This window comes from Aspergillus costaricaensis (assembly GCF_003184835.1).
Source record: "Aspergillus costaricaensis CBS 115574 unplaced genomic scaffold BO79scaffold_2, whole genome shotgun sequence".
Taxonomy (NCBI): domain Eukaryota; kingdom Fungi; phylum Ascomycota; class Eurotiomycetes; order Eurotiales; family Aspergillaceae; genus Aspergillus; species Aspergillus costaricensis.
Window position 1 is genome coordinate 1,651,194 of NW_020291802.1, and position 23,707 is coordinate 1,674,900.

Below are 23,707 nucleotides of genomic sequence, written 5' to 3' on the forward strand. Positions count from 1 at the left end.
AGGGAGCCACCGGTTAAGTATGGCAGGTCGCACGGGCGTGTACCGTAACCGTAGGCTTGGGACAACCCGACAAGACGGTGAGATGGGTGAGAAAACCCAACAGGAAGGGTCGCAGGGAATTGGAACAGCCTGGGGGCAAATCCAACGGGTGATTGGCTGGAAGGGCGGTCAGATCCTGTGGACCGGGCGTGGATGAGATGTCCGATGTAAAGTATAAGGTGTGTAAAGTATGTAGGGGAAGGGGAGGTGACGTTGTGAAAGGATGGGTTGCAGTGGTTGCAGTGGAGAGGTGGTGGATTTGCACGCTGGGAGCGGAACAAAAGTCACCGGCCAAGATGGTGGAAAACTGAAGATTCACGACTGACTGACGACGGGGAGGAGAGGAAGATAAAAAGAAGGCAACGACCAGCGCGAGCCGAACGTCAAATAGAAGCCGAACAGACTTTCTGGGGGAACCGGACGAGCGAGAGGGGGGTGGGTAAGGAAGTTGTATGTAAAGTAACAGTCAGTAAGTAAAAGTATGAGTGGCAGGCGCCTAAAGTAGTAACAAAGTATGGCACATGGCTTCTCACCCGACACTCTTTTCTATACCGTTGTGGTTATTTTCAGTTTATTTTAATTTCCCTCTGCTCTCTTTAATTTTTATTCTCTTATTTTACATTTATTTTCCTTCTTTTCCCCTACTTGCATTGATATGCACCTTCTAGATTCACCTCTGCTTTATTAAGGACACCAACGGACCAAACATTGACATGAACCGGAGCCTCTACTAACAAAGTCAAAACTATGGATTAATTCCCCCCCCCCCCACCCACTTATAGCCACCCAGTCTATTCTCACTAGAAAGACTCCATACCCAGCTCCTATCGAAAATCGACTGTCTGTTCTCCGTGAAGAAACCAACGATCAATTACCATGGCAGGAAGCAGCACGATCCGAGCGGGAAACAAAGGAAGTAAAGTAAAAGAAGTAGCAGAAACGCTAGAATCAAGAATCAAGACCGATTAGGCAAAGCCGTGCGTCTCTGTTTTGCCGATAGGCCAATCTGGTCAGGAGCTGGTTGGTTGATATACGCCTCTACATCCTCATGCAGCATGATGACCAGCAACTAGCGGGCGAACCGATGCGACGGGGCGCTTTGGGGGGGGAGGGAAGATGGAGTCTAATGCCGTGGCACCCTACCCACTCTGGAACAATGCCCGAACCCACCGCGTCTCGCCCGCGGGTCTGAAGAAGGTCGCGCCGGAAGATGTGTTGTTGTTTTGTATTTTGCTGATCCGGAAATATTATCAGTTCGATGCTCCTGATCTTGAGTAATTTACAACAAATAGGAATGAATATGAACATGACATCCTTTCATATCCGCGTGGTCGGAATCGGATGCTGCTGCTCATGATGATGTCAGCTGGAAAAAGTGAGCGGTTACCAAACAGAACTACCGCGTATTTTCCGGGATATGCTTCAGACAACCAAAGCCCGTGTATTTTACAGTTTGTCACATAACCCCAACAGCCACGAAGCTGCAAGAAGACGATAGTGATGGGAATAATAGCAACGCTCTAAGTACAGAGTACATGGTGGTCAGTTCTTAACGGCCCAGGGCTACCAAAAACGTTTCTGTGCATGGACTGGAGAGGATGACAACTGATTTCCAGCAAATAGAGAAAGAAGCCTTTACGTAGATGGCGGTGCCGCCTAGATCAGACAACCTGCTGCAGGCAACATGATGAAATGAATCATTGGGGGATGCTTTTCCCTCAATTTCACGCCAGAATAGCGATGCACCGTTCAATCAGAAAGCCCCATGATGGAATACCTCCTGAGCTGAGACTCAACTCACTTCGACCGAAGATCCGGCCGAAGGATAGAAGAAGACTACTCAGGAGCAAGACCTACCAATTTATATTATATTAACTGTACCCGGGAACCGATTCCTAGTGAGAACTCTAAGGAATTGCAGTGTCATCATAGTGTCTGTCTCGACTGGTGTTGTTCACAAACGACTATCCCAACTTACTAATCCAACAATTCATGCATAAATTCTGGTGTGACAATAATTCTGGACATTCCCCTAGGATGGAAAATAAAGGACCAACTAACAGTTCTTCCCATTTTCTGGTTACCTTAACTACTACAAAATAAAACCCAATATTGTAGACATCTCTAACAGTCAAGTTATCTACTCACTCAATCACAACGAACTAACCCCCAAAGTAGGCTAAGTACTAAGTAAAGTCCTACCCGCCCGGAAATTCTAGACTCTCCTCCCTGACCACCAACTCATCACACAACGCTGAAACCATAGTGATTTAGTACATACATCTCCATACCGAGGTATCCCGACAGCCTGGTCTAGTTATTTACTCAATGTAAATACAGCATTCCATCCATACAGCTAGACCATGCATTGCATAATGCATGACACCACACCAGACCACACCACGATTCCTACCTTACCCTACCAAAGAAAATCAAAAAGAAAAAAGAAAATTAAATTAGGAACGGCAACGGCTTCATGCAGCTTGTCTTGTTCTGCTGCAGTGTAGGCGCCAACTCAACACGCTAGATAAGTACTTACTTACCTGCCATTCATTCCTTTGCAAGGTAATCAGCACCGACCCTGTAAGTATGTGTGTATGTGTATGTATGTATGTAATATACACAAGCGGAAAAGGTAGTAGCGCGATAAGAATTTGTCAGTAAGTAGTGAAGAATTAAAAACATGAAGCAACGGAAGAACTTTAACTTGCAGCTGAGAGCGCCTGACGGAGTAGATCGGAGAAATATGAACCTACCGGATTGCGTGAACTTGGAGGGTTGGGTTTGCTCCACTGGTTTGTGTTTTGTACAGTTACTCTACTTTACTTTTAAGTAGTTGGAGGGTGGGTAAAGTAAATAAGTAAGGATTATCTTTGTTGTTGTGGACACATGGTTCGATAGTGATGATAATGATGGTGGTGTTGTTGTTATGCTTATTGTTGGAACCGTGGTTCTGGTTTTGATACTCCTTGCTTTTGAGGGAGCTTTTGTTGTTGAGTCGGGAAAGCCGACCGGAGGTACTTCGTCGTAGCCAAGTGACAATTGAGTACTTAGATAGTAAGTAGATAAGTTATAAAGATAGCCGACCGTCAACTATCAACTTCGTACTCCTCTCTACTCAGCATCGTACCGAATATCCGGAAACCAAACAATAAAACATGGACCCCGGTGCCACACACCCGGGTACACTGGACTCGATCTATCAGACAATCAGCACTTCACTTCACAGTCAGCCAGCCAGCCAGCCAAACTACCTTACTTAGTAACCCGTAATCTGCAGGGCTGAAAATAATTAATTTATATTACTACAACAGAAACAAAAAAGAAGCAATCATACAGAATACCGCACCACACCACATACCCTCAGTAATCAATCAATCAGTCAGTAAGCTTCACACACAGCTGACCGACCACCAATCTCCGTCTGGGTCAGAAAAAGAGGGGAAAGGGAGAGGGGAAGGGGTAGTAGGAAAGGGGAAGAGCATGGGCCCAATCATAATTCAGTGTTTCTTTGTATGGTGCAGGCAGGCCGGGATATTCAGTCCCAGCGCCGCGGAGAGCACCGAACACAACTGAACTGGAACCTAAAGAATGTCGAGGGGGCTGTCAGAACTCCTGCCTTTAGTGGAATGGTGAGATGTTGGTGTAGTGGAGATCCACTGGGTGTGTGGGGGCCGGGTATGGAGCTAGTATTGATGGTGTTATTTATGTATGTTTGTATGTATGGGGTTTTACGAGGTAGCTATGTACTACCTGCCTAGTAGTACTAGTTAGCTTTGGAGAAGGGTAGATTGGGATGGAGGAGGTAGAAGACGTATGGAAGGTTCTATGCCCGGCTTCGATTGCTTGATTAATTAATTGATTGATTGATTGATTGGTCTTAGGTAAGTAGAGATACCTTTGTGTTAAGTATCTCGTGATCATATGTCTATGTTACATTGCATGCAATTATCATTTCTACTGGTGGTATCTGCTGCTACCTTGGTACTTGTAGTTCTACTACATCTCATTTAACCGGAAAAGATATCCCAACAATATGTTCAACCTATGATTATAGGAGTATAGGATGAGATATTTTCTTCATCCAACCAAGACACGCTCGATTTAACACCTACCTCCTAACCATTATACACCCCTCCCCCGATATCACCATCATCACCCATCAAGTGATAGAAATCAGTCAAAGACAACATCTACTCCGCATCCCCCCAAACAATCCCATACACTACAATAGAACATAGATACTACTACAGACAATCCCTAAGTAAAAAGTAGATAGATAGCCCCAACAAAACAAACCAAGTAAACAAAAAAAAAACAAAAAACAAGGTTCAAGGCGCATATTTGCCCGAGTGGATCCCCATCCAACCCAACCCAACCCAACCAGTTGGTTCAGTTTAAACTACTAACTTACTCCCAGGATAGAACATGTCAAACACTCAAATCTGGAAAAGGATTCCGGTCTCATGTTTGTGATTACTTCTATCTAGGTGGTTCTTCGCCATGTGTGTATGTGTATATCATGGTGAGGCGATTTTATCGATATTCATGCAAGGGATTATAAGAGTAGGTAATGACAAATCGTGTCGGGGAATTTGTGATTGCTTATGAATCATTTTGGGGTTTGTTTTGGGTTAGTAGAAATGCTTTATGCCTCGGTTTGGGTCTTAATGAGTACTGTGGTGTAGTGTTTAGTGGTTCGTGGAAGACTTCTCAGCTCCTATTGAGGTATCCGAATCTAACCTGATCATGTATACAATGCCAGCACTATAATTATAATGTAAACGCATAGGCGTCATGAATGACCAATATACAGGCCTCATACCCTACCACACGGTAGTATGCCCTAATCCGCGCTTTGTAGCTTCGACTCGATCGAGATAATATCATCCTCCTCATACACCTCAATCACCCGGTTAACCTCCGCCGTATTGCGCATCAACTCGACAGCGCCCGCATACATCATGCGCTGGTTCGGGTTGCAGTTCTCGGGGAGGTAGTAGAGCATGACGTAAGGAACCGTAGGACGGCCAGAAGCCTGATGCCAGAATCATACGTTAGGTCTATTTCACAAGTCTGGGTGATATAAGTGAAATACTCACCAAGGTCAGGGGATAGCTGAGGAGGATAAACCGAGGAGACGATTCCGGAAGCTCATCGGCTACATCCTCCATCTTGGAGTAAACCTCGCCATCTTCAGGTCGAATCTCCTGGGTCTTGTTGTCGATGATATCTGTCAACCTGTTGTCAACCACCCATTGTCCTATGATATCCGACGTGAGGCGAACAAGCTCGCGCGATAGCTGGACGGTTGTGCTCGTGATAGACACAGGATAGAAAGCGGGGCTATGGAGGAACGACAGGAGACGGGATCCTACAAATAATGGCCTGCGGATCCTTGGCGCGGGAGGTTCCCAAGCGGAACTTGCGAAGCTTTTCTTTGGTCTCGGGGGAGAAGGAGTATAGTCGTGATTCAGACTGCATGGAGAGAAGCTCAGGTTAGCAGGGAGGAAGAAGCGGGCACGCGATGCGGGGCAGTCCAACCACTAACCATGTTGTGAAAGGGTGATGCGACAGTAAGGCGGAAGCAGAAACAGGATATCGGAAGTGCGCTAGAAGCAAGAGGAGTAAAAATCGGTAAACCCCCAGACGGGATGTGAGCGGGGATGGACGGGGGGAGCTATCTGGTTGGGGATGAATTTGACCGAAGAGACGAAGGAGGAACAAGCAAGTGGTGGTTGCTCCGCGTTTTCGGCCCGGTGGGATGAAAGGCGCGGCACTTACTCCACCTCCTCCTCGCTCTCCTTCACTTCCCATTCAATAATTCTCCTCCCCGCCCGCGCTTGTTTGTTACTCCGCCATTCCTCTCCTCCTCCCTTCTCCCTCATGTTCAGTCGTCTCGGTCAAGTCGCCCGCCATCTCACTCGACCGTCACTTAACCTCTCTTCCACACCTACCTTCACCTCGCCCTCTCTGACCCCGCCCCTGCTTCGTACACCATCCCCCAAAATGACATCATCCGTCCTCCCGAAGAACAAGAGGACCATTCACACAGCGGCATGCCTGATCATTGGTGACGAGGTCCTTGGTGGAAAGGTAAGAAGCGAATGAGCTGTCTGCTGTTCAATTCTATCTTCCCTTAAGCATCGCGCATACCCACGTCCTTGGCTTGGACTGACGATTCCCGAACTGCCAGACTATCGACACCAACTCCGCCTTCTTCGCCAAGTTCTGCTTCTCCCTCGGCATCCAACTGAAGCGCATCGAAGTCATTGCCGACGATGAGAGCGAAATCATTGAGGCAGTGCGACGTATGAGCGACCGCTATGACTTCGTCGTCACCAGTGGAGGCATTGGTCCAACGTCCGTACACCCCCCACATCGATTTAATAAAACCCCCACGAATATGAATACTGCATATGGCTTGAAAAGCTGACTGGTATATGATGTGAACCGCAAAAGCCACGACGATATCACCTATGAATCGATAGCCAAGGCCTTTGGTCTGAACCTAAAGCTCCACCAAGCCGCCTTCGAGCGTATGAAGAAGCTCTCCAAGCCCCATCCCATGCAACCAAACTTCGATTGGGACACCCCCTCACCTAGTCTGACGGCGAAGCTGCGCATGGTCGAGATCCCTCACGACGAGTCTGTGCCTTTGGAGGAACAGGCTGTGTTTGTTGCGGATGACATGTGGGTGCCCATTGCTATCGTCAACGGCAACGTCCATATCCTTCCTGGTGTTCCTCGTCTCTTCGAAAGGCTGCTCGAACACCTGAAGCCGAACCTGTTGCCTCGCTTAGTCAATCCGGAGGGAAAGGGCATCTATCGCTACCTGTTTAGCACACCACTCCCGGAGAGTACGGTCGCTCCCTACCTGACGGAACTCGCTACTCGTGTTGCTTCGAAGAACATCAAAGTTGGCAGTTACCCCCGGTGGGGTAATAAGCGCAACACTGTGACTCTGGTCGGCACTGACAAGGAGTTCATGGACTCGCTTATCGCAGAGGTGGAGCAGAATGTCGAGGGAACCAAGGTAACTCGAGAGGATGAGCTTGACCCTCCCTCGGACGCTGAGGAGGGCAAATAAGTGGAACTTTGGCGGTCATAGCATGCCTTTGTGCAGGCAATAGTAGCTAGATTTGTAGACAATGACACGCTATTCCGGATATGCATGATAGCAGTGGGTGAGTGGGTGTATGGACGTTAGGATTCATGAACCTGTGTAGATGCGTTATCTTCGACAGTATCCATCCACATCTGCCATTAGGAACGCGTGCTGTTCAAACAACGTACCACTCACCACTCAGATGTTTTTGTTAAGGTTAGAAGACCAGCCACTGAATCTCCAAGACATCACTAAGTAACCCACTATAAGATACTAACCACAGAGGAAGTGAAGAATGAAGGCTTATTCTCGGAGACCAAAATTTCAGAATCAAATAAGATTACCCAATAGTTCAAGTGTATACATGAAGGAAGAAAACCAGACAGACTAAGATAGAGATGCTTATGGCGCGCCGCTGCTGAGTGCAGAATAGGGGAAACAAAACCGGAGACAGACCAAAATGAAAGAGGGGAAGAGGGAAGAAGGGGAGACGGGCAGAGACGTTAGGTGGCACAATGATATCGCAACGTCTAAACACCTGACAGACGGAAGTATCAACGTGCAGTCCATCTCGCCGAAAAAGGTTCAGCAGGTGAGATCCTGCCCGACAGAGTGCAAAGTTGGTAAATGAAAGAAAGGACCAAGCGTATCCCGGATGCATATAGGAAAAGAGATCAATGAAGATGAAAGTAAAGACAGATAGTTAAGATGATCAGCGGCTGCTGAATGTGCAAAAGATCTGAATTGCTCGTCCAGCGTGGCCGACAAGACGAAAAGGAAGGATGATTCTGCAGCTCCGGATAGTACCACATATGCGGACCGCGACAATAGCGTACCTATATTAATGCACAGATCTATTGACAGGCTCCGTTCTCGTCCTTTCAAAGATCGAGAAATCGTCAAAGAAAAATCAATCTTCCAAAAAGAGGTAATAATAATAATAAACAAAATAGAGGAACAAAGGGGGAATCGAACGTTCATGGAGACGATGGCGGCATTAGGGTGTGAGAGCAGACATCATCTGAGAGTGAGGCTCGTATGGTATAATGATCACAAAATCAAAACGCGTTGACAAGCCACATGTTGCAGCAAGGCAAGTGGCCCGTCTCTGTTGCTGACCTCTCTTTCCAACCGGGGGTGACTGTATGTGTTTTTGCTTTCCTTCCGTATCTCGATCTGTATGTATTTCTTTTAGATCCAACGCCTGTCCCATTACATAATTATACATTTTCCACAGCAGCCAGCGTCATCGCCGGGCTCGCTGACGTCCATTTTTCCTTCCGGGGCGCGTGAACCGCCACCCGCGCCAGACGGGTACGATGACATCTCTTTGTTAAACCGACGAATCTCGCGCACCAGGTCGTAGAAGGCGTTCTCAACGTTGATACGGGACTTGGCGGACGTCTCGATGAACTTGCAGCCAAACTGCCGTGCTAGAGCCTCACCCTCTGTAGAGATAAAATCGTCAGCCAAAACCTCCCGCGACAAGCAGATGCTAGGCCGGAGAACCCACCTTCTTCAGAAACAGCCCTCTCCTTTTCCAAATCGCACTTGTTGCCGACCACGATGATGGGGAAGTAGTCCTTATCCTTGACTCGCAGGATCTGTTGTTGGAAAGTCATAATTTCCTCGAATGATTGGCGCGACGTTATCGAGTAGACGAGAAGGAAACCTTCGCCGGTTCGCATGTACTGTTCACGCATCGCCGAGTATTCTTCCTGTCCGGCAGTATCTAGAACGTCCAACAATGCCACCTCCTCATCGATGACGCACTGCTTGCGGTAGGAATCTGTTCAAACACGAATCGAAAGATAAGCCACACGGTCGGAAAGGTACAGCAGAGCTCAGCGCCCACCTTCAATTGTCGGGTCATATTCATCCACAAAGTGGCTCTGGATCAATTGGATGGTCAAGCATGACTTTCCGACACCACCACCACCGACGACGACGAGTTTGTATTCTCTTAAAAACTATATGCGACCGAGAGGTGAGCGATTCGTCATGTTTCCGGGAGGGGGGCGAGGGAGTTCGGAGATCATGTAGAGAAAGTGAAGGTCGGGAAGGGAGGTGACAGGAGGCACATGGAAGCTAATGACGGAAAGTGGAAAGCGCAGCGACAAGGCTTACCTTTGAAGCCATTCTGGTAGGTTCTGGCTTGGTATTATGCTGTGAGGGAGGAAAGGGAAAGAGGGGGAGAGAAAGAGAAGCGGTTAATCGAAGCTATCCCAACAGGAGCTGTGACAGCGGGTCGAAGGAGCAGCAACACAAATTTCTTTTGCAGAAAGAGACAAGACGAACAAGAGTCGGGGCCCAGGTCGTCGGGGGTTTCGCGCAAAGCAAAGGCGCCTAAAGGGCAGTCCACAGCAACGGCGGGTCTAATTGATTAGGCCAAGCTTAAAGCAGCAGACTGGGGGGTAGTAGTAGAAGCAGAAGTGCGTGTGGGAAGCAGGATCCAGGGGGGGGGTCGTGGAACTTTGCAGGCAGGCGGGAGTTGAAAGGCGAACCGGCAGGGTTTCTGCGTAGTCTGCAGTTCGTCTTGACCCAATTCGTTCTAAGCGACCAGGGAATATGGAACAAGTCAAAGGGAACTACTTAGAACACCTTCGAGAATCAGGGTGGATTCAAGGAGGAGAAGAAGAAGAAAGAATAAAAAAAAGAAAGTAAAAAGAAAAAGAGGGAAAAGGGAAAGAGAATGGGGTGGAGAGACTTGGGGAGGGGAAAGGGGAGAGAGGGAGACACAGAGAGAGAGGATGATGATTAAGGAGAGTTAAGCCAACTGAGGAACGGAGGTGGGGATAGGCAGAGCAGCCCAGAAAGGAGGGAAGAGTCTAGATAGTCAACTACTGAATACTAACTAATTAGTGGTGGACAGACAGACAGTCCAGTACTAAGTAAGTAGTAAGTACTTAGTAGTATGATTGGAGAGGAATTTCTTCCCAGAGAACACAAGCCAAAGTCACAAAATGAAATATGTAAATAATAATTATTAACCGCGGGATAAGCGCCTTGATTGGTGTGGAACAACCCCTACCGACGCAGTGAAAAGAGCGCACTTCCATGGAGAAATTGATATGATGCGGCTGCTGATTGGAAGGAAGGGGATTTCGAAGGTTCGCCAGAATTAATCTTACCATAATCACTAATGATATGATAATCCTCCTAGTGCAGGAGTCGGTTAAGTACAAAGGTCCTAGTCTTATCTGACTACTGCTGGTCTTAAAACAACAATTTGCCTCCGGTTAGTGGACAATAAATATGAGTACTGAATTGAAAGGGGGGGGGAAGGAAGGGAAGGGGAGAGACAGAGAGAGAGAAAGAGAGGAAGAGAAAGAGATGAGCAAGTGGGTGTGGCATTAACCGGCAACGCGTGTGGATTCCCACCAATCCAGCCAACTGTTTAATTTCACTGGTCCCGGTTGGGCCCACCCGCCGATAATTAACCTCAATCGTCCGATCGCAAGATATGAAATGAACCTGAACAGCCAGCAGTCAGTCAGTCAGAAGTAGTAGATTCCCCAGACAGACAGACGGCCTAGTAATTAAAATGGTTCTGTCAATCCTAGTACTACTTATCTTCACTGCAGTCCGATCATCCTTGATAGGCTACTGCAACGGTATTGGAACAAAAATGAGTCAGTCAGTCAGTGGGTGGGAGGAGGAGGGAGGAAAATGGTTGCATAGTGAGGTAGCCTGAAAAAAGGGGCCGGGGATCGAATTTCCAGGGCACACCCAAGATTAATGATCCATTGGGTCTAGTCTCTCGCTGTCCCTCTCTTCCTCTCTCTCTCTCTCTCTCTCTCTCTCCCTCTTTCTCTCTTACTGCCAATACCCGTAAGCATTTGGTGGTTAATGGTTAAATAATACGAAGAAAAATAAATTAGTTCCCTAGTACTATCCAGTTACTATCTGGTTCACTTACTTAGTATAATATAATGGATTTCATTTCGTATTGATGATCTGACCCAGCAGATACATACCACCACCACCACTGCAGCACTCAATAAATGGTGACTTTATTTATTAGCCTGGCACAAAACAATATAATCCCCGACTCTACTAGCAGTTATTATGCAACTTGATTCGACTCCATGACTTGTGAGACCATTCCATTCATCATACTATCTATCTCTCTCCCAGATTAATCTTCACCAAGATCCACCCACTTTTTTTTAGCGCCGGTCGTTAATGCTTCTAAATCGTCCAATGTGTCTCCATCCCAACTTTTTCCCCCCTGAGGGTCCTTTTTCCCCCCCTGCTCACCTTACGCAACACAGTAAACGAACGAATAGCTTCCGGACTCCAAGCCAATCACCGTGAATCCTACTGGGTGGATGCGCTCCTCTCTTGACTCTGCGTCCCGCTCCGGTTCCTTGAACAAGTGAACTCCTTCGGTCCCAAGGGTGCAGTCTTACTTACGCAAGCACGGTAAGAAGATGCAATAAAACGAACACCCATTGCTAATAAGTTTCCCGTCCGACTCAGTCAAAACTCGGAACGATCCATTGAACTAAAGGCCCTGGCCGTTACGATTTAATAGAAAAAAACGGGGGCGGATTTCCCGAGAGGAAGTTCTACTGGATGTGAGTTCTTACTGTGGGCGCGTGGAGAGGAAAAGAAAAAAAGAGGGTAAATGTGTGAGAGAGAGACAGCATTCATCCGAGAGGTTCTTGTCCTTTCCCGGCAACCGTTTTCCTTCTAGAAGGGTAGAAACCCATTCTCAGCCTTAACAGATGCTACATGACAGCTCCGATTTGACACACCGAATTACATCATGATTCGAAATATTGAGTCTGGGTTTGGCTTCGGTTTGGCTTCGACAGCGTCATGGAATTGTGTCCCTGAGGGGGGGGGAAGGGAACCCGAGTCCAATGGAGGGAGTCGTGCTCGACTAGTCCAGAAGAAGCCTAAAATAGCCCCAGAGGCCGAGTTCAGGATGTTCTCCACGCCTCCACTTTTGCCAAAGGTGATATATTGGTCTGTGAGACCGTCCGATCCCATAGCCCAAGTTGCTGCTCAATCAACCATTGGCGAATGAGGCGGCGACATCGATACAACTCCTTGCTCCTCCTTCGGTGATGAGCGGAGTAAATCCCGGATGATACCCTCGAGTTGTCAAAAGATGACGTCCCGCAAATTTTAACCCCGGAAGTTACTGAACACATTTTTGCATCCTTGCATCCCAGCTGCAGCTGGGGAGATTTTGCCTTGCTCCCGTAATACCACCACTACTTCCTGCAGTGTCGTGCGTTGATCCTTTCCCACCACATGCGCTTCTCATTGAGTATCTCTCCAGGGTCGTCTTATCTTCTGTTTCTGCTACTACCACCCTGGAGTGAACTAAACCCACCCGTGTTCCCGAGCCATGGCACCCAAGCCACCTACACAAGTCACATTGCCTGATTTTGAGCACAACTGCTGATCACGGAAATCTCTTCCATTCTACCGACTCATCACATTGACAGAGCCATGGGCTTGATTTGGAGGCTACCCAAGTCTGGGTAACCGACCGCTTCAGGGCGAACAAAGATACGGCAGCGTCCCTGCGCCATACCTGCGGGGTCGTCCGGGCATGCGACCGAGATCGGTACCTGTCACCTAACTCGACTATCGTACCAGTCATACTCCAGACCTCAATCCATGTGCCTGGATGCCCAAATCATGATCAAACATTCTCCTGCAGCAACTACCAGCCCAGCAGAGCACTAATTTAGCTGCGAAGATACCCTAACCGAAGCACATCTCCACCGCCCTCCGATGTGCGGTCTGCGTGTGCGTGCTTGCTTTATCTTCGAGCAACAAGATGGCCAGACCGAAACTTCAATGACTAGACAGCCATCAAACACGTCCATGACGTGGCCACACAAGAAACGGCATGCAGCATCAAGCCCATCACATTGAGACTTGCAGTAGGCAGTGTACCTAGGCCACACCCAGTTCAACTACCTGAGTGGGGTCAGTCACTTCAGTCAATCTTCTCTCTCCCCTCTGTGACACATCCAACGCCTCCAACTATGTTGTCAAACGTCAACAATAACTTTGTTCCATGACTGGGCGCATATCAGAATGATCTGCGGGGTACCAAGACCCAGATAGGCGTCGCTTAATCCATCACAACTGACTTTTGGCTGACACAAAAACCCTGAGCCACAAAGGGGTCATAGCTAAATACTGCCTGCCCCCTTTTCGGATCTCGGATATATACTACCTACCTTTGTCTATATTGGCATCTACAAGTAAGTACAGTAACAGTATTTAGGAGTTGGCACATTCCAAATCAGCAGCCATTTATCGTAAGAAAGACCAAACCAATTATCATGTTTGAATTTCAAATCATAGATAATTCTTCTTTCGTCCCTTTCGGCCCCCAATTGATAATATGCAGGGGTATTGTAGATAGTCTACTTAAAGCTTGGGGGCCGGCCGGGGGTCTCCGCCTTGCCCTCTGTCTATCTCCTGAAGAAACTTCAGTTGGAGAGGAAAGGATCACGATATTTCCAAACTAGCGATTGGCTGCATATTGTAGCTTTCTCTTTATACTTCAATGCTGTCCCCTATACCAACCAGTATAGGTCGGCCTCATCAATAAAAGGAGCCAAGTGAAGCTTACTTATTATTTCCTCCAGGGAGAGTACTACAGTACACAGCTACCCCGATATATGTTCATGTTCATTGTATTGATTGAATGTCTCGCTACGTACATGCCCGATTAGACTTCCTTATCTTGCTTTTTGGTTTTTTTTTTTTCAGAATAGACCTTCTGGGACTTCTCTTCTCTTCTCTCCTCAAAATAGAAAAATTGAAAAGGAAACATGTTATGAAGATTTTTTGTTAAAGTGAAGTAAAAGAAATAAAGAAATTCGTAGTGAGACGTCATCATATCGTATCGTCCATGGGTACTTAATATTGCCCCAGTAAGATGGAAGAGTATCCAGGATAAAGTGACCAGCAACATCAGATTCCATGGTCTAAACCCAAGGTGAAAATCACAGTCAGCATGGAAATCCCGAATGCAACAAGAAAAGAACCGGTTCTTCAGCCGGCTCCCAAGTCTGAGTGGTAGTGAAGGTATCGTAAAACACAACGTCCCCTTGTTCCCAGGTATGCCAATAACAAACCTTACGATCATAGAGAAGAGGGTTCAGGACATTGCATAGTCTGTTTGAGTCGGCGTCTGAAATACCCTTTATGGCGTAGGTGGGTTCCGAGGTGATGTTGCTTTGAGAGAGGAGTGGGTGGTAATGGAAGCAGGGCCGGCCATGCGAGAAGTGAGGTGTGATCAAGGGCAGACTGTTAGTCTTAGTCTTGGTGTTGGTGGATGAGCTCGAGCTCGATGTCTTCCAAGAGAACTGTTGGAGCATCTCGACGGTGTAGCTTGCTGGGAGGTGAGAGAAGAACAGAGATGAAGCGGAGAAGAGACTACGTCGGGTTTTCTCTGAGATGGGGACAGTGGCGGTGATCATTTCATACCTAAATTGGGAGGGGGGTTTATGTGAGTGAGAAGTAATGACGGTTTGAGAGAGAGGAAGGAGGGCTTACTTGGATGGAGACGAAATTGAAGACTGCTTCGTGTTGTTGGCGTCTTTATCCTTCGTGGTTTCAGCTGCCCCATCGAAGGGCACCCAACCTACCCGGATAAGCTCTTCTAGCTCCTGTGGATCACTGTCTTCGGCTTCTTCTTCTATATCGAAGTCGGATGCCGAAAGGTGAGAAGCGTTCATACTCTCGGCTTTCTTCACGATCAGCTCGTGGTCATGAGTGTCTGTGAATCCGCGGAGGACGACAGGTGAGTTCTCGTGTGCTAGAGCCTGCACTTTCTCCTTGTCGATTTCGCTAATTGAGGTTGGATTGACAGGAGTAATCATCATGCCGCAGGGATAGATGGGGTCGACTGTCACCGGCGATGACCAGTTGTACAGCTCAGATTTAAACCGGTAGCACCATGGACGTCCGTTCTTGTGAACCAACTCCAGTTCTGGGTCCGCGTCGAAGATTTCGCGCCATCCACACATGAAGCCGCCGTCAACAGTATGGCAAAGTGCTGAATGCCATGGTGTGACTGGCGTTGGAGTTCTCGGGAGAACGTTTATGGATATCTTGGTTAATCCATTTGAGGGATGGATTGAAAGACGAATGTAACCTGGGAAGTTCTTTAGAATGGCTTCTGCGAATGCCTACAGTGAAACCACACATGTTAGTGACAGTCACTACGGTGCATGCTTGGTTAGCGCTAGAGGTCTGGGTGAATTATTCCACTCACCGCGCCTCGTTCGATCATGGATTTAGCGACATCTCCCAGATGTTTTTTATGCGACTTGCGAGATTTGGTACCATCGTCTACATGAAGATGTTCCAAGTCTTTTGTCAAGAATTTGATGTATCCTCGGTACGTGGTACAGATGTTTTCATCGGACTTGATCTTAACAGCGGCGTCAAATCCCTCCGGCTTGTACCTTTTTATCAGCTCCTGGCGAAACTCTGGAGCCAATTTCTCGTATGTCTCGCCATCAAGGCTGACGTCCTCATGAATGTGAACAAGGTCGCGCAGTCTGGCGAACTCGATATGGTCGTACTTATTCTCAGCAACCATTTCTCTCAGTGCATGGCTATACTCCCAGACGTCTCTGTCGGACACGCCCAAGATATCTATCAACAGTCAGTCCCTATCTTGGCATACAAGATCATGAGTATTGTCTTCTCGACTTACCGTTATAAACGAGACCATCAGACACGATGGTGAGCTTGGCTCCATATTCATAGACATCACCAATAGCAGCGCAGAGTCCGTTAAGGTGCGCGAGAGAAATCTCTTCGCCTTTATCAGGAAGGCTTCCCAAGACCTTATTCTCCCGGTTCGGAGATTTGAAGGGGAAAGCCGGTAAGATCATTCGAATCGGCTGTTTGTCGCGTATCTGATTACACATCTTGGATAGAAACATGATGTTTCCATCGCTGGTGTGGTCTCTTGCCGTTGCTGGCACCACGCTACGATACCGACCGATGACTTCCATGACTTTGAAGGCCTTGAGCAGTGGATCATCATCGTACTTGTCTTCTGAGGCTTGTGGGTCGATGGTGGACTTGTCCAACTCCATATGGAAGATGCCTTGGTCCTTATTGAAAGGGTCTGCCTCCATATGGAGGGTATATGATCCCATATGAGGATGGTCTGACTCCACAGGCAAGGTGTTTGACTCCATAGGATTGACATCTGACTCCATAGGGAGACCGTCTGACACCATAGGGGAAGGGTCTGGTTCCATAGGGATGGCATCCGCGTCCACAGGAAGCACCTCTGACTCCGTATGCATGGTATCTGATTTCATGAGGAACATATCCGTCCCCAAAGAGACGATATCTGATCCGAGTTTGGGTGTGTCATCCATATTGGCGCAGTTGAGATACAGGTATGGGCAGGTGTGTTGTGTGCATCTCAGAAGAATGAGACGTGAACCAGTACACGTCCAGATAACACGGTGTGAGACTGCACTTCACTGGCGACACGACGACTAAGCGACGCAAACTCATGTTCGACTCTGGCTTGAGCTCGGCGTGAACCGTTCAGGGCTCAGGGACCGTGATGTCAATCACGGAAATCAACATTGCTCGGTGCCGGATGCAGTAATGCATGTACCCGCCGGAACCAGATGATGATAGCCCCATTCGTGTACCCTCATCATCCACTATCATTTTCAGGGTGACAAGGTGGGTGCAATGCTTTGCTGGCATTATCTACAGAATGTCTATAATCAGTCCAGGCACAACGACTCAAGATGTCATAAGGATGATGAGAACAAGAGAGAGATTGGGTTGAGTAGTAGTACTCTACCCAAGAAAATTTATATACAATTAGCCGGCAGGGATAATGCAGATCGATTGTCCCCTCGGGTCGCGAAAATGTCACCGTTGCATCGGCACCAAATCAAGAGATTTAATGGTAGATTGGGAGTGCGGTTATATATACCGGGTCGTAGATCCACTTGGCGAGATGGCAAAATTCTAATTATGAACATTTCGCGAACCAAAACTGCTGGACGTCCATGAAATAAGCAAAGGTATTGAAAAGATATATTACATTAACGTATAGCCCATGGTACCTGATATATTCGGCCATGGCGGACTCGGTAGCAGGCGTCGTTCCCTTCACACAGTGGAGTCAATGCAATACGGCTACTTAGATCCAGATATGTACTCTCATCATGTAATATCATTTGACCATATTATCTAGATCTACCCAAACCAAGCCAATTCTAATGTCGCTGCACAACGAGTGCTTCTACAAGCCCACAAATCAGATATGCGTATACACTAAGCCTTGCGGTGCATGGAAGTCGGCGATGCCTAAGAGACGATGTCATCAGCTATACTGTTAATGTTTGTATGCGAGATCGACTTACTTGGTGGCTAGGGAAGATCAACGTATCCGCAATCACAACATTCTCGCGCCGACCGGCGGCAAATACAACCACCTCAGCAATGTCGTCGGGTGTAAGTGGCTCGCAGCCGCTGTAGTACCCATTGTTGTCAGTATATGTCCATGTGCCTTCAGTCTGCTGAGAGTAAATCTAGAAGGGGTCCTCACGCATAAACTGCATCTGCCTTGGCCTTGTCACCGTAGAATCGTACAACAGAGAATTCCTATTGAAGAACATGCATTAGATAAGGCCATGCGATTCACATAAGCGAAAACTTACAGTCTCAACCTGGCCAGGATCAATCTCAATGATACGGATTCTCGTGGCAATGAGTTCCTTCCTCAGAGCATCGGTGAAAGACCTGATAGCCGCCTTCGTGGCGCAGTAGATGCTACCACCAGGGTATGCCTCACGGCCAGCGATACTGCCAATGTTGATGATATCTCCTCGACCACCATCAGCCCTCTTCTTGAAGATGGGAAGGATGGCCTGAGTCATGTTGATCAGTCCGGTAACGTTGGTCGAGAACATGATGTTGATGTCTTCAGCTTCAATTTCTGGGGCCTTAGCAACACCCTTAACGAGGCCTCTGTATTCTTCTTAGTATGGACTTGGGATTGTCAATGGAATAAAGTTGTGACTCACGCATTGTTGACCAAGACATCAATCTCCTTAAACTCCTCGGGCAGAGAAGGCACGAATTTCTTGATATCTTCCGGGTTGCTCACATCCAGCTGCACCGGCAGCACCTTCACACCCTCACCGACTTCCTCCTTGATCTCCTTGGCCAGCTCCTGCAGAGACTCGATCCGTCTAGCAGTCACGATGATCTTCAAGTCCTTGGGAGAAGTGCGAGCGAATTCCTTGGCAGTGCTTCGTCCAATACCGGAAGAAGCACCAGTGACGAGGATGGTCTTGCCTTCAAGACGCTTTGCCATTGCTGTCGCCATTGTGCGTTTGATGAATGCTGGCCTGATCGCAGCACGAAACGGAAGTGGGGTGGATGCGGAGAATGTCCCGGATGAAGGGGAGAGCTGTCGCAGGGATCTGATAGTGCTGTGACACGCTTGTAAAAGCCGCATAAAGAGCCTTTCAGCTGGCGTTGGTAACGGTTAAGTTAAGGAGAAAAGGTTTCAAATCGGACGAGAAGACAGGGGCTATTGGTGGTTTCTTATGAATCACAGGCCGAAGGTCGGGATGGCGTGCGGGGATCCGGCGAGGCCATTTCGTGCTCGGGCGGGGGGCCTGGCCTCGGCTGATGGTTATGCCGGTCGGACTGGCTTCCGATGGCTGCTTTACATTCTTCCAGCTTCTGTTTCTCCCCCAACTTTACGTCTGCTGGGATGAATAGCTCATTGGCGATGATCTCACCCCTTTATTCGACACAAAGCACTACCAGCCACCCAAGTACACTGTTGAACCTTTTATCAACACGAATACCTTGACTTGACCCTCCAAAATTCGTCAATATATGTCTCTTGAAAAGTTGACTCACCCATTGAGCGAACTCGCTCGTTTTGCGATTGCCGGAAACACCACGGGAAAACAAATCATTGAGAGACAATTTTCAAGCCATTAGCAGAGGATGTCATGCATTTGATAAAACAGAGTTTTCTTCATCCAAGCATGCCATCTTGTATGGTTGACTAGGCCCGACGAAAGCATTAACCATCCGGACGCATGCAAGATTCGAACTGACACTGCTGATAGACCACGGCTCACGATCTTCACAGAACAATCTTTCTTACCTATCACATATATTTTTCCTTCTGTTATTGGCGCCAGTGTGGGAATGTCCGTGAATGGCAGATACCCTCATACGACACGGACGGATCGTTTCAGTTGGCGATAGCTTAGAAACGAGAAATTTTCGAAGAAAGAAAAATTAAATCCATTTTCCACAGCGTTCCTGATGATGAATCTGGCAGTTCATGTCACGATGATGGGGAAGACAGTTCATTCGCGATCTTGACCTCTTAGTGGCCTTGACCTCTTAGCGACCTTGACCTTTTAGCGATCTGATGACCACGAGATAGTCTTATGGCCTGCACAATGAGCGGCCACGAAACCAAAATCCCCGAAGAGCGGGCTTTGCTTTTCAGAACGCAGAACACGCCAAGGCTTCCATGCATTTCTAGGTAAATAGCTGTGCATAACTATGCAGAACTAGCCTATTGGGCTGGATCAAGACTTATGCTACCTGTCTGCAAAAACTAACTTCCAAGACAAAATCGGACATAATTACCTGTTGGGTTTGTTGGACACGGAGTTATTACATTAACTTCAATAAAGATGACGCCAGAAGGCACAAAGCCACGGGTCCGTGAGGAAAGCTACCTATTCGCCTTGACAATGGCGACATGAAAGGATCAGTGCGAGGCGACAGCTATAAAAAGCCACTGGGCATATGATAAAGAAGATCTTCCTTCAGATACTTTGATGTGCGAGTTTCCAGTATTGGTCTGGTGCTGGCGATCGTTTGTTACCGAGCGTGCTAGCAAAGAGCTCAAGAGTTCAGGCCGCGTTCGTACAGTCCATCCAGTGCATCCACTATGATGAAAGACAAGACAGCCTAGTTTGAACGAACCACGGACTTTAGGGATCTGCAAACTCCAAGCGAAGAGATCGTCATCCCGGTTTTCAACCTTAAGATCATGTGCTCGGGCACGATAGGCACGCTCTCTGGTTGTAGCGCGTGAATGAGGTGCCGGGCACTATGAATGCTCATAACGTTGACACCTCAATATTTGTGAATTTCACATCAGAAGGACTGAACTGACATAGTATCTACTAAGCCACGTTTTAGTACGAAGAATAGGAATAACGAGGTTATGAGATAACAGAATTTGTGAGCATACAGTAGCGAATCACGGTACCAAGCCAGCAAGTCTAAAGCCCGAAAACCGAAGTCAATTAGTGGAGTGTATTCCTTTTTCGGCGAATGGCCGGCGCTCCGAGGGGCGTTGATTGCGGGATTCGGAACTCATGGTGGTTAAGAGGTTAACGCCAGGTAATCAGGTCCGACGTGGTAAGTAGTCTTCGGAATCCTCAGCCCTATTGGAGGAATCGCAATTTGTAAACAAAAATGTCTATCGGAGATTAAGGTTGGGGTCGAAGAATCAAGGAATTTTGGACTATTCTTCAGCCATGTATGTAGACTTTGAGCCCGGAAGTGATTCCGATGCTCGTGCAGTGTTTGACAAAAGTCCTGAGGCCATGACTTGGACAGTCCGTCATCTGAAGAAGGTAACTATTGAAATGGTCTTAGTATCTCCTTGTCGAAGTACCTGGCAATTGCTTTGGAATTGGGGTTTGGGGGCAGTGGATCGTCAGGGATAGTGGCTGGTCACTCGCTCTTTGACCGCTTCGGTGCCTCCTTTCCCTTTTCCCTCTCCGGCCGACGATCATCGCTAGCTTTTGACACTCCTCCAGAGCCCCAGAGTCGAGACATCTGTGCCAATGAGAAAGGCCTCATGTTCCAGGAAAGTTCGACGGGCTATTTCCCTGGGCCAAAATGACATTATTGACATTTGACACAGGTCTATTCCACTGTTGACACCTCCCTCGTCCGTCGATCTTCGCACCTTTACTACAGCCTTCACTCCAAAGCATTGGATTTGCACGTCAGTTGCAACCTACCCCGTTGCACGTACCCCATGGTATCTATCGTGCAACTGAGAACTGCCCCTTTTGTGACACCTGGAACTTCGCATGGGATGGTGCCTTGAGAGGACCATAGTGGGGACTTATCCACACATTAGTTGGCACCAATGAACGAAACGCCACCACGCATAGGCTCAAAGACAAATACTCAGCTATTGAGACCAAGCTTCAGAGCCAAAAGGCATTTAGTCATCGGGTTGCATGGCAAGAAATTCAAATAGAACGTCGGGCAGCTTCCCCGAACTTCCGTAAAAGGTCTCTGCTGCGTTTCTGTTTACTATTCAATGGTGGCGCTCTACCAACTGGCTGGTAGTGGACATCCTTTGCCGCTTAGAGCTTACCCGGCGCAGCAATAGCGCCGCGCTATCCAGCCTCGTCCTCCCCATCCCCTTTGGACCTGCATGAGGGACCCATCGTCTATTGATGATCATAGCCACATTCTCGCAGCCGCACCGCTGAATTGGGATGAGAATTCTCAAGAGCCGTAAGACAATCGAACCCCGAGTCTTCCTTCGGGTTCCATTCCCCCGGAATCATGTATGTCATTTGAATTATCGAGCTATCGAGCCACGAGGAGCAACAATGGAAAGCACGCCCCTGTTCTATGCAGACTCGATGCGAGGGTTGTACAGCATTCTCCACATGCAAGCTCGGAGTCCACAGCTTTGATGCAGCCAAGCATGGCAACGGCTGCTGGCTTGCGACCTGGACTCGTATGGTCCCTGGAGGCACGAGTCATGCGAAACAAACAATATCTCCGCTCACAATACACGCTACCTTGTGGAAAAGTAGCTAATATCTTCTGCCTTTGTCTAGGCATCCGCGGTTTCAGTGTTTCTTCCATTTATGAAAAAGGTGGCACAGTATTTAGTGTCCAGGCAAATCATGCAATTTCAAATCCCAACCTGGTCAAACTTCGGCCATGGTGTGCTCTTTGAATTGATGTGATCGACGGTTACAGGTGAGAAAAACGGAAATAGAAGACTATGACTACTAGTAGTTGTCGCTTGCCGGCCAAGGTTGTGAGGAGACAGGGACCTGCGTGGACAATAGCACGAAGCGCGGACACGCTGCCTATCGAGCACTCGAGCCTACGTCAAAGACTTCCCCAAATATGCCGATCAATCACTGAGCAGATAGCGATCTATCGTTTTAGGAATTTTCCGACCAGTGATGAATGATAAGTAAGAAACCATGATTGCTGTTGTCCACGTTTGACCAGAACGGGTGAACGCAGAGGATAAATGTAAGAAACTGGCGAACGCTAAGAGAATATCTGCTCCACAGCGAAGCTGATTGTGCGAACTGTTGTTGACTTTCTTTACGACAGCCCACAATCTTAATATGCAAGTTTAGCTTTTATCGAGGCGCGAAACCTTGTTGGGGAGGAGCCATCCGGGGTCTTCCGCTAATCGGGGTCTGGTGATGGCCATCTTTTGCCCTGCTATGCATGCTCTTCATGTCCTTGTTGCCTTGGACGTACCCTGAATCAGTCAATTGCCAGTGTTAGCCAGAACCCAGGCTCCCAGAAAGGAACTAGTTCATGCAAGGCATTGGACTAGAGATCTCGTGTTTCTCCTCGCTTGGTGACCCACCGCCACGCTGAAGGGTAGATCATTTCTTATCCTGACCTATTCGCAGGGATAGAATGACATGGACGAGCGAATGAGTGCTCGAAATCGTGCCATACACGTTTTAGTCTGCCTAGTGCCAGAAGACTTCTATGCCGCTTCAGGATTGTGTGCCTCCACCGACACTATCCACACCAGCACGGTCGTGGCCGAGTCCCATCAATTTGAAACCCGTGGAAGAACATTCTTCAACATTATCTAAGCCAGATTGAGAAAGCCACCCGGCGTTCTCCATGTGGCTATTGATCCTGGTCTTATTTTGCAGCACCCCGGGGACTTTGCTTGCGGTCACTCAAGGGGCACAAGATGAGCTGGGGATACACGAGCCAGAAGGTTGAAACGGGCATTTTGTGTTTTGAACTTCCCTCCTCTTTGGTGGAGCCAATCTAGCCGAATCAACGGTACCGTACGAGGGATATTGCCGAGTCCGTACCAGCCAAGTCGAAAAAAGCACTATACTCCAGGAGGGAAGTTCTCAAGACACCATTGTGGCGTCCCATGGATCGACCATCGGAGAGAGACTCCAGTGACAGGGCGTTGGGTGCCATTCTGGGTCTCGCTCTACAGGCCGCCGTCTTGATTGACTAATGTCTCCCCTACAAGCGCATCCACTCTGCCGTCTGCCCACGACACCAGTGGAGACCGACAGCTTAGTGCCATAGATCATTACTGCAATTTGGAAGGAGTCCGGGTCATGTAGCCACACTGTGCCGGGCAACACCGAGCTGAAATTGTCTACTACGTATGCTATGACTCTCCATCCAGGGCTCCCCAGCAGTCTAGCGGCTTTCGCACGCTATTAACTACTATCAAACTTTGAGCTATTGCGGGGGGTATTCGGGCTAAATTCGCTG

The 23,707-nt window shown here is 48.1% G+C and overlaps 7 protein-coding genes across 7 annotated transcripts; 1 reads left to right on the forward strand and 6 right to left on the reverse strand.

Moving 5' to 3' along the window:
- Positions 1–1,946: 1,946 nt before the first annotated feature.
- On the reverse strand, positions 1,947–3,536 carry BO79DRAFT_213479 (uncharacterized protein; the record flags this gene model as incomplete). Its single annotated transcript, XM_025683208.1, has 11 exons — positions 1,947–1,983; positions 2,018–2,071; positions 2,321–2,352; positions 2,453–2,458; positions 2,583–2,620; positions 2,796–2,831; positions 2,866–3,088; positions 3,219–3,238; positions 3,299–3,321; position 3,401; positions 3,440–3,536. 11 exons carry the CDS (start codon positions 3,534–3,536, stop codon positions 1,947–1,949), a joined length of 567 nt encoding a protein of 188 aa, XP_025544724.1.
- A 1,265-nt stretch (positions 3,537–4,801) lies between these two features.
- On the reverse strand, positions 4,802–5,749 carry BO79DRAFT_206678 (GMF family protein). Its single transcript, XM_025682027.1, has 4 exons — positions 5,591–5,749; positions 5,418–5,517; positions 5,142–5,272; positions 4,802–5,077 (listed from the first exon to the last, which is right to left on the reverse strand). The coding sequence occupies exons 1-4, from the start codon at positions 5,591–5,593 to the stop codon at positions 4,886–4,888; spliced, it is 426 nt and encodes a 141-aa protein (XP_025544725.1). The 5' UTR covers positions 5,594–5,749; the 3' UTR covers positions 4,802–4,885.
- Positions 5,750–6,048: 299 nt separating this feature from the next.
- BO79DRAFT_136717 (flavin adenine dinucleotide pyrophosphatase) lies at positions 6,049–7,129 on the forward strand (the record flags this gene model as incomplete). The annotated part of the gene is made up of 3 exons (XM_025678091.1): positions 6,049–6,135; positions 6,236–6,402; positions 6,502–7,129. 3 exons carry the CDS (start codon positions 6,049–6,051, stop codon positions 7,127–7,129), a joined length of 882 nt encoding a protein of 293 aa, XP_025544726.1.
- Positions 7,130–8,359: 1,230 nt separating this feature from the next.
- Positions 8,360–9,286, reverse strand: BO79DRAFT_224340 (Ras family protein; the record flags this gene model as incomplete). Its single annotated transcript, XM_025683665.1, has 4 exons — positions 8,360–8,595; positions 8,661–8,936; positions 9,003–9,117; positions 9,275–9,286. 4 exons carry the CDS (start codon positions 9,284–9,286, stop codon positions 8,360–8,362), a joined length of 639 nt encoding a protein of 212 aa, XP_025544727.1.
- A 4,893-nt stretch (positions 9,287–14,179) lies between these two features.
- On the reverse strand, positions 14,180–16,530 carry BO79DRAFT_268361 (isocyanide synthase family protein; the record flags this gene model as incomplete). Its single annotated transcript, XM_025687119.1, has 5 exons — positions 14,180–14,196; positions 14,436–14,614; positions 14,684–15,240; positions 15,405–15,790; positions 15,852–16,530. The coding sequence occupies 5 exons, from the start codon at positions 16,528–16,530 to the stop codon at positions 14,180–14,182; spliced, it is 1,818 nt and encodes a 605-aa protein (XP_025544728.1).
- An 805-nt stretch (positions 16,531–17,335) lies between these two features.
- BO79DRAFT_242454 (oxidoreductase, short chain dehydrogenase/reductase family) lies at positions 17,336–18,730 on the reverse strand. The gene is made up of 5 exons (XM_025685208.1): positions 18,205–18,730; positions 17,839–18,148; positions 17,727–17,782; positions 17,542–17,650; positions 17,336–17,485 (listed from the first exon to the last, which is right to left on the reverse strand). Exons 1-5 carry the CDS (start codon positions 18,639–18,641, stop codon positions 17,453–17,455), a joined length of 945 nt encoding a protein of 314 aa, XP_025544729.1. The 5' UTR covers positions 18,642–18,730; the 3' UTR covers positions 17,336–17,452.
- Positions 18,731–22,953: 4,223 nt separating this feature from the next.
- BO79DRAFT_268363 (uncharacterized protein) lies at positions 22,954–23,523 on the reverse strand (the record flags this gene model as incomplete). The annotated part of the gene is made up of 3 exons (XM_025687120.1): positions 23,338–23,523; positions 23,175–23,306; positions 22,954–23,144 (listed from the first exon to the last, which is right to left on the reverse strand). Exons 1-3 carry the CDS (start codon positions 23,399–23,401, stop codon positions 22,954–22,956), a joined length of 387 nt encoding a protein of 128 aa, XP_025544730.1. The 5' UTR covers positions 23,402–23,523.
- Positions 23,524–23,707: the final 184 nt, after the last annotated feature.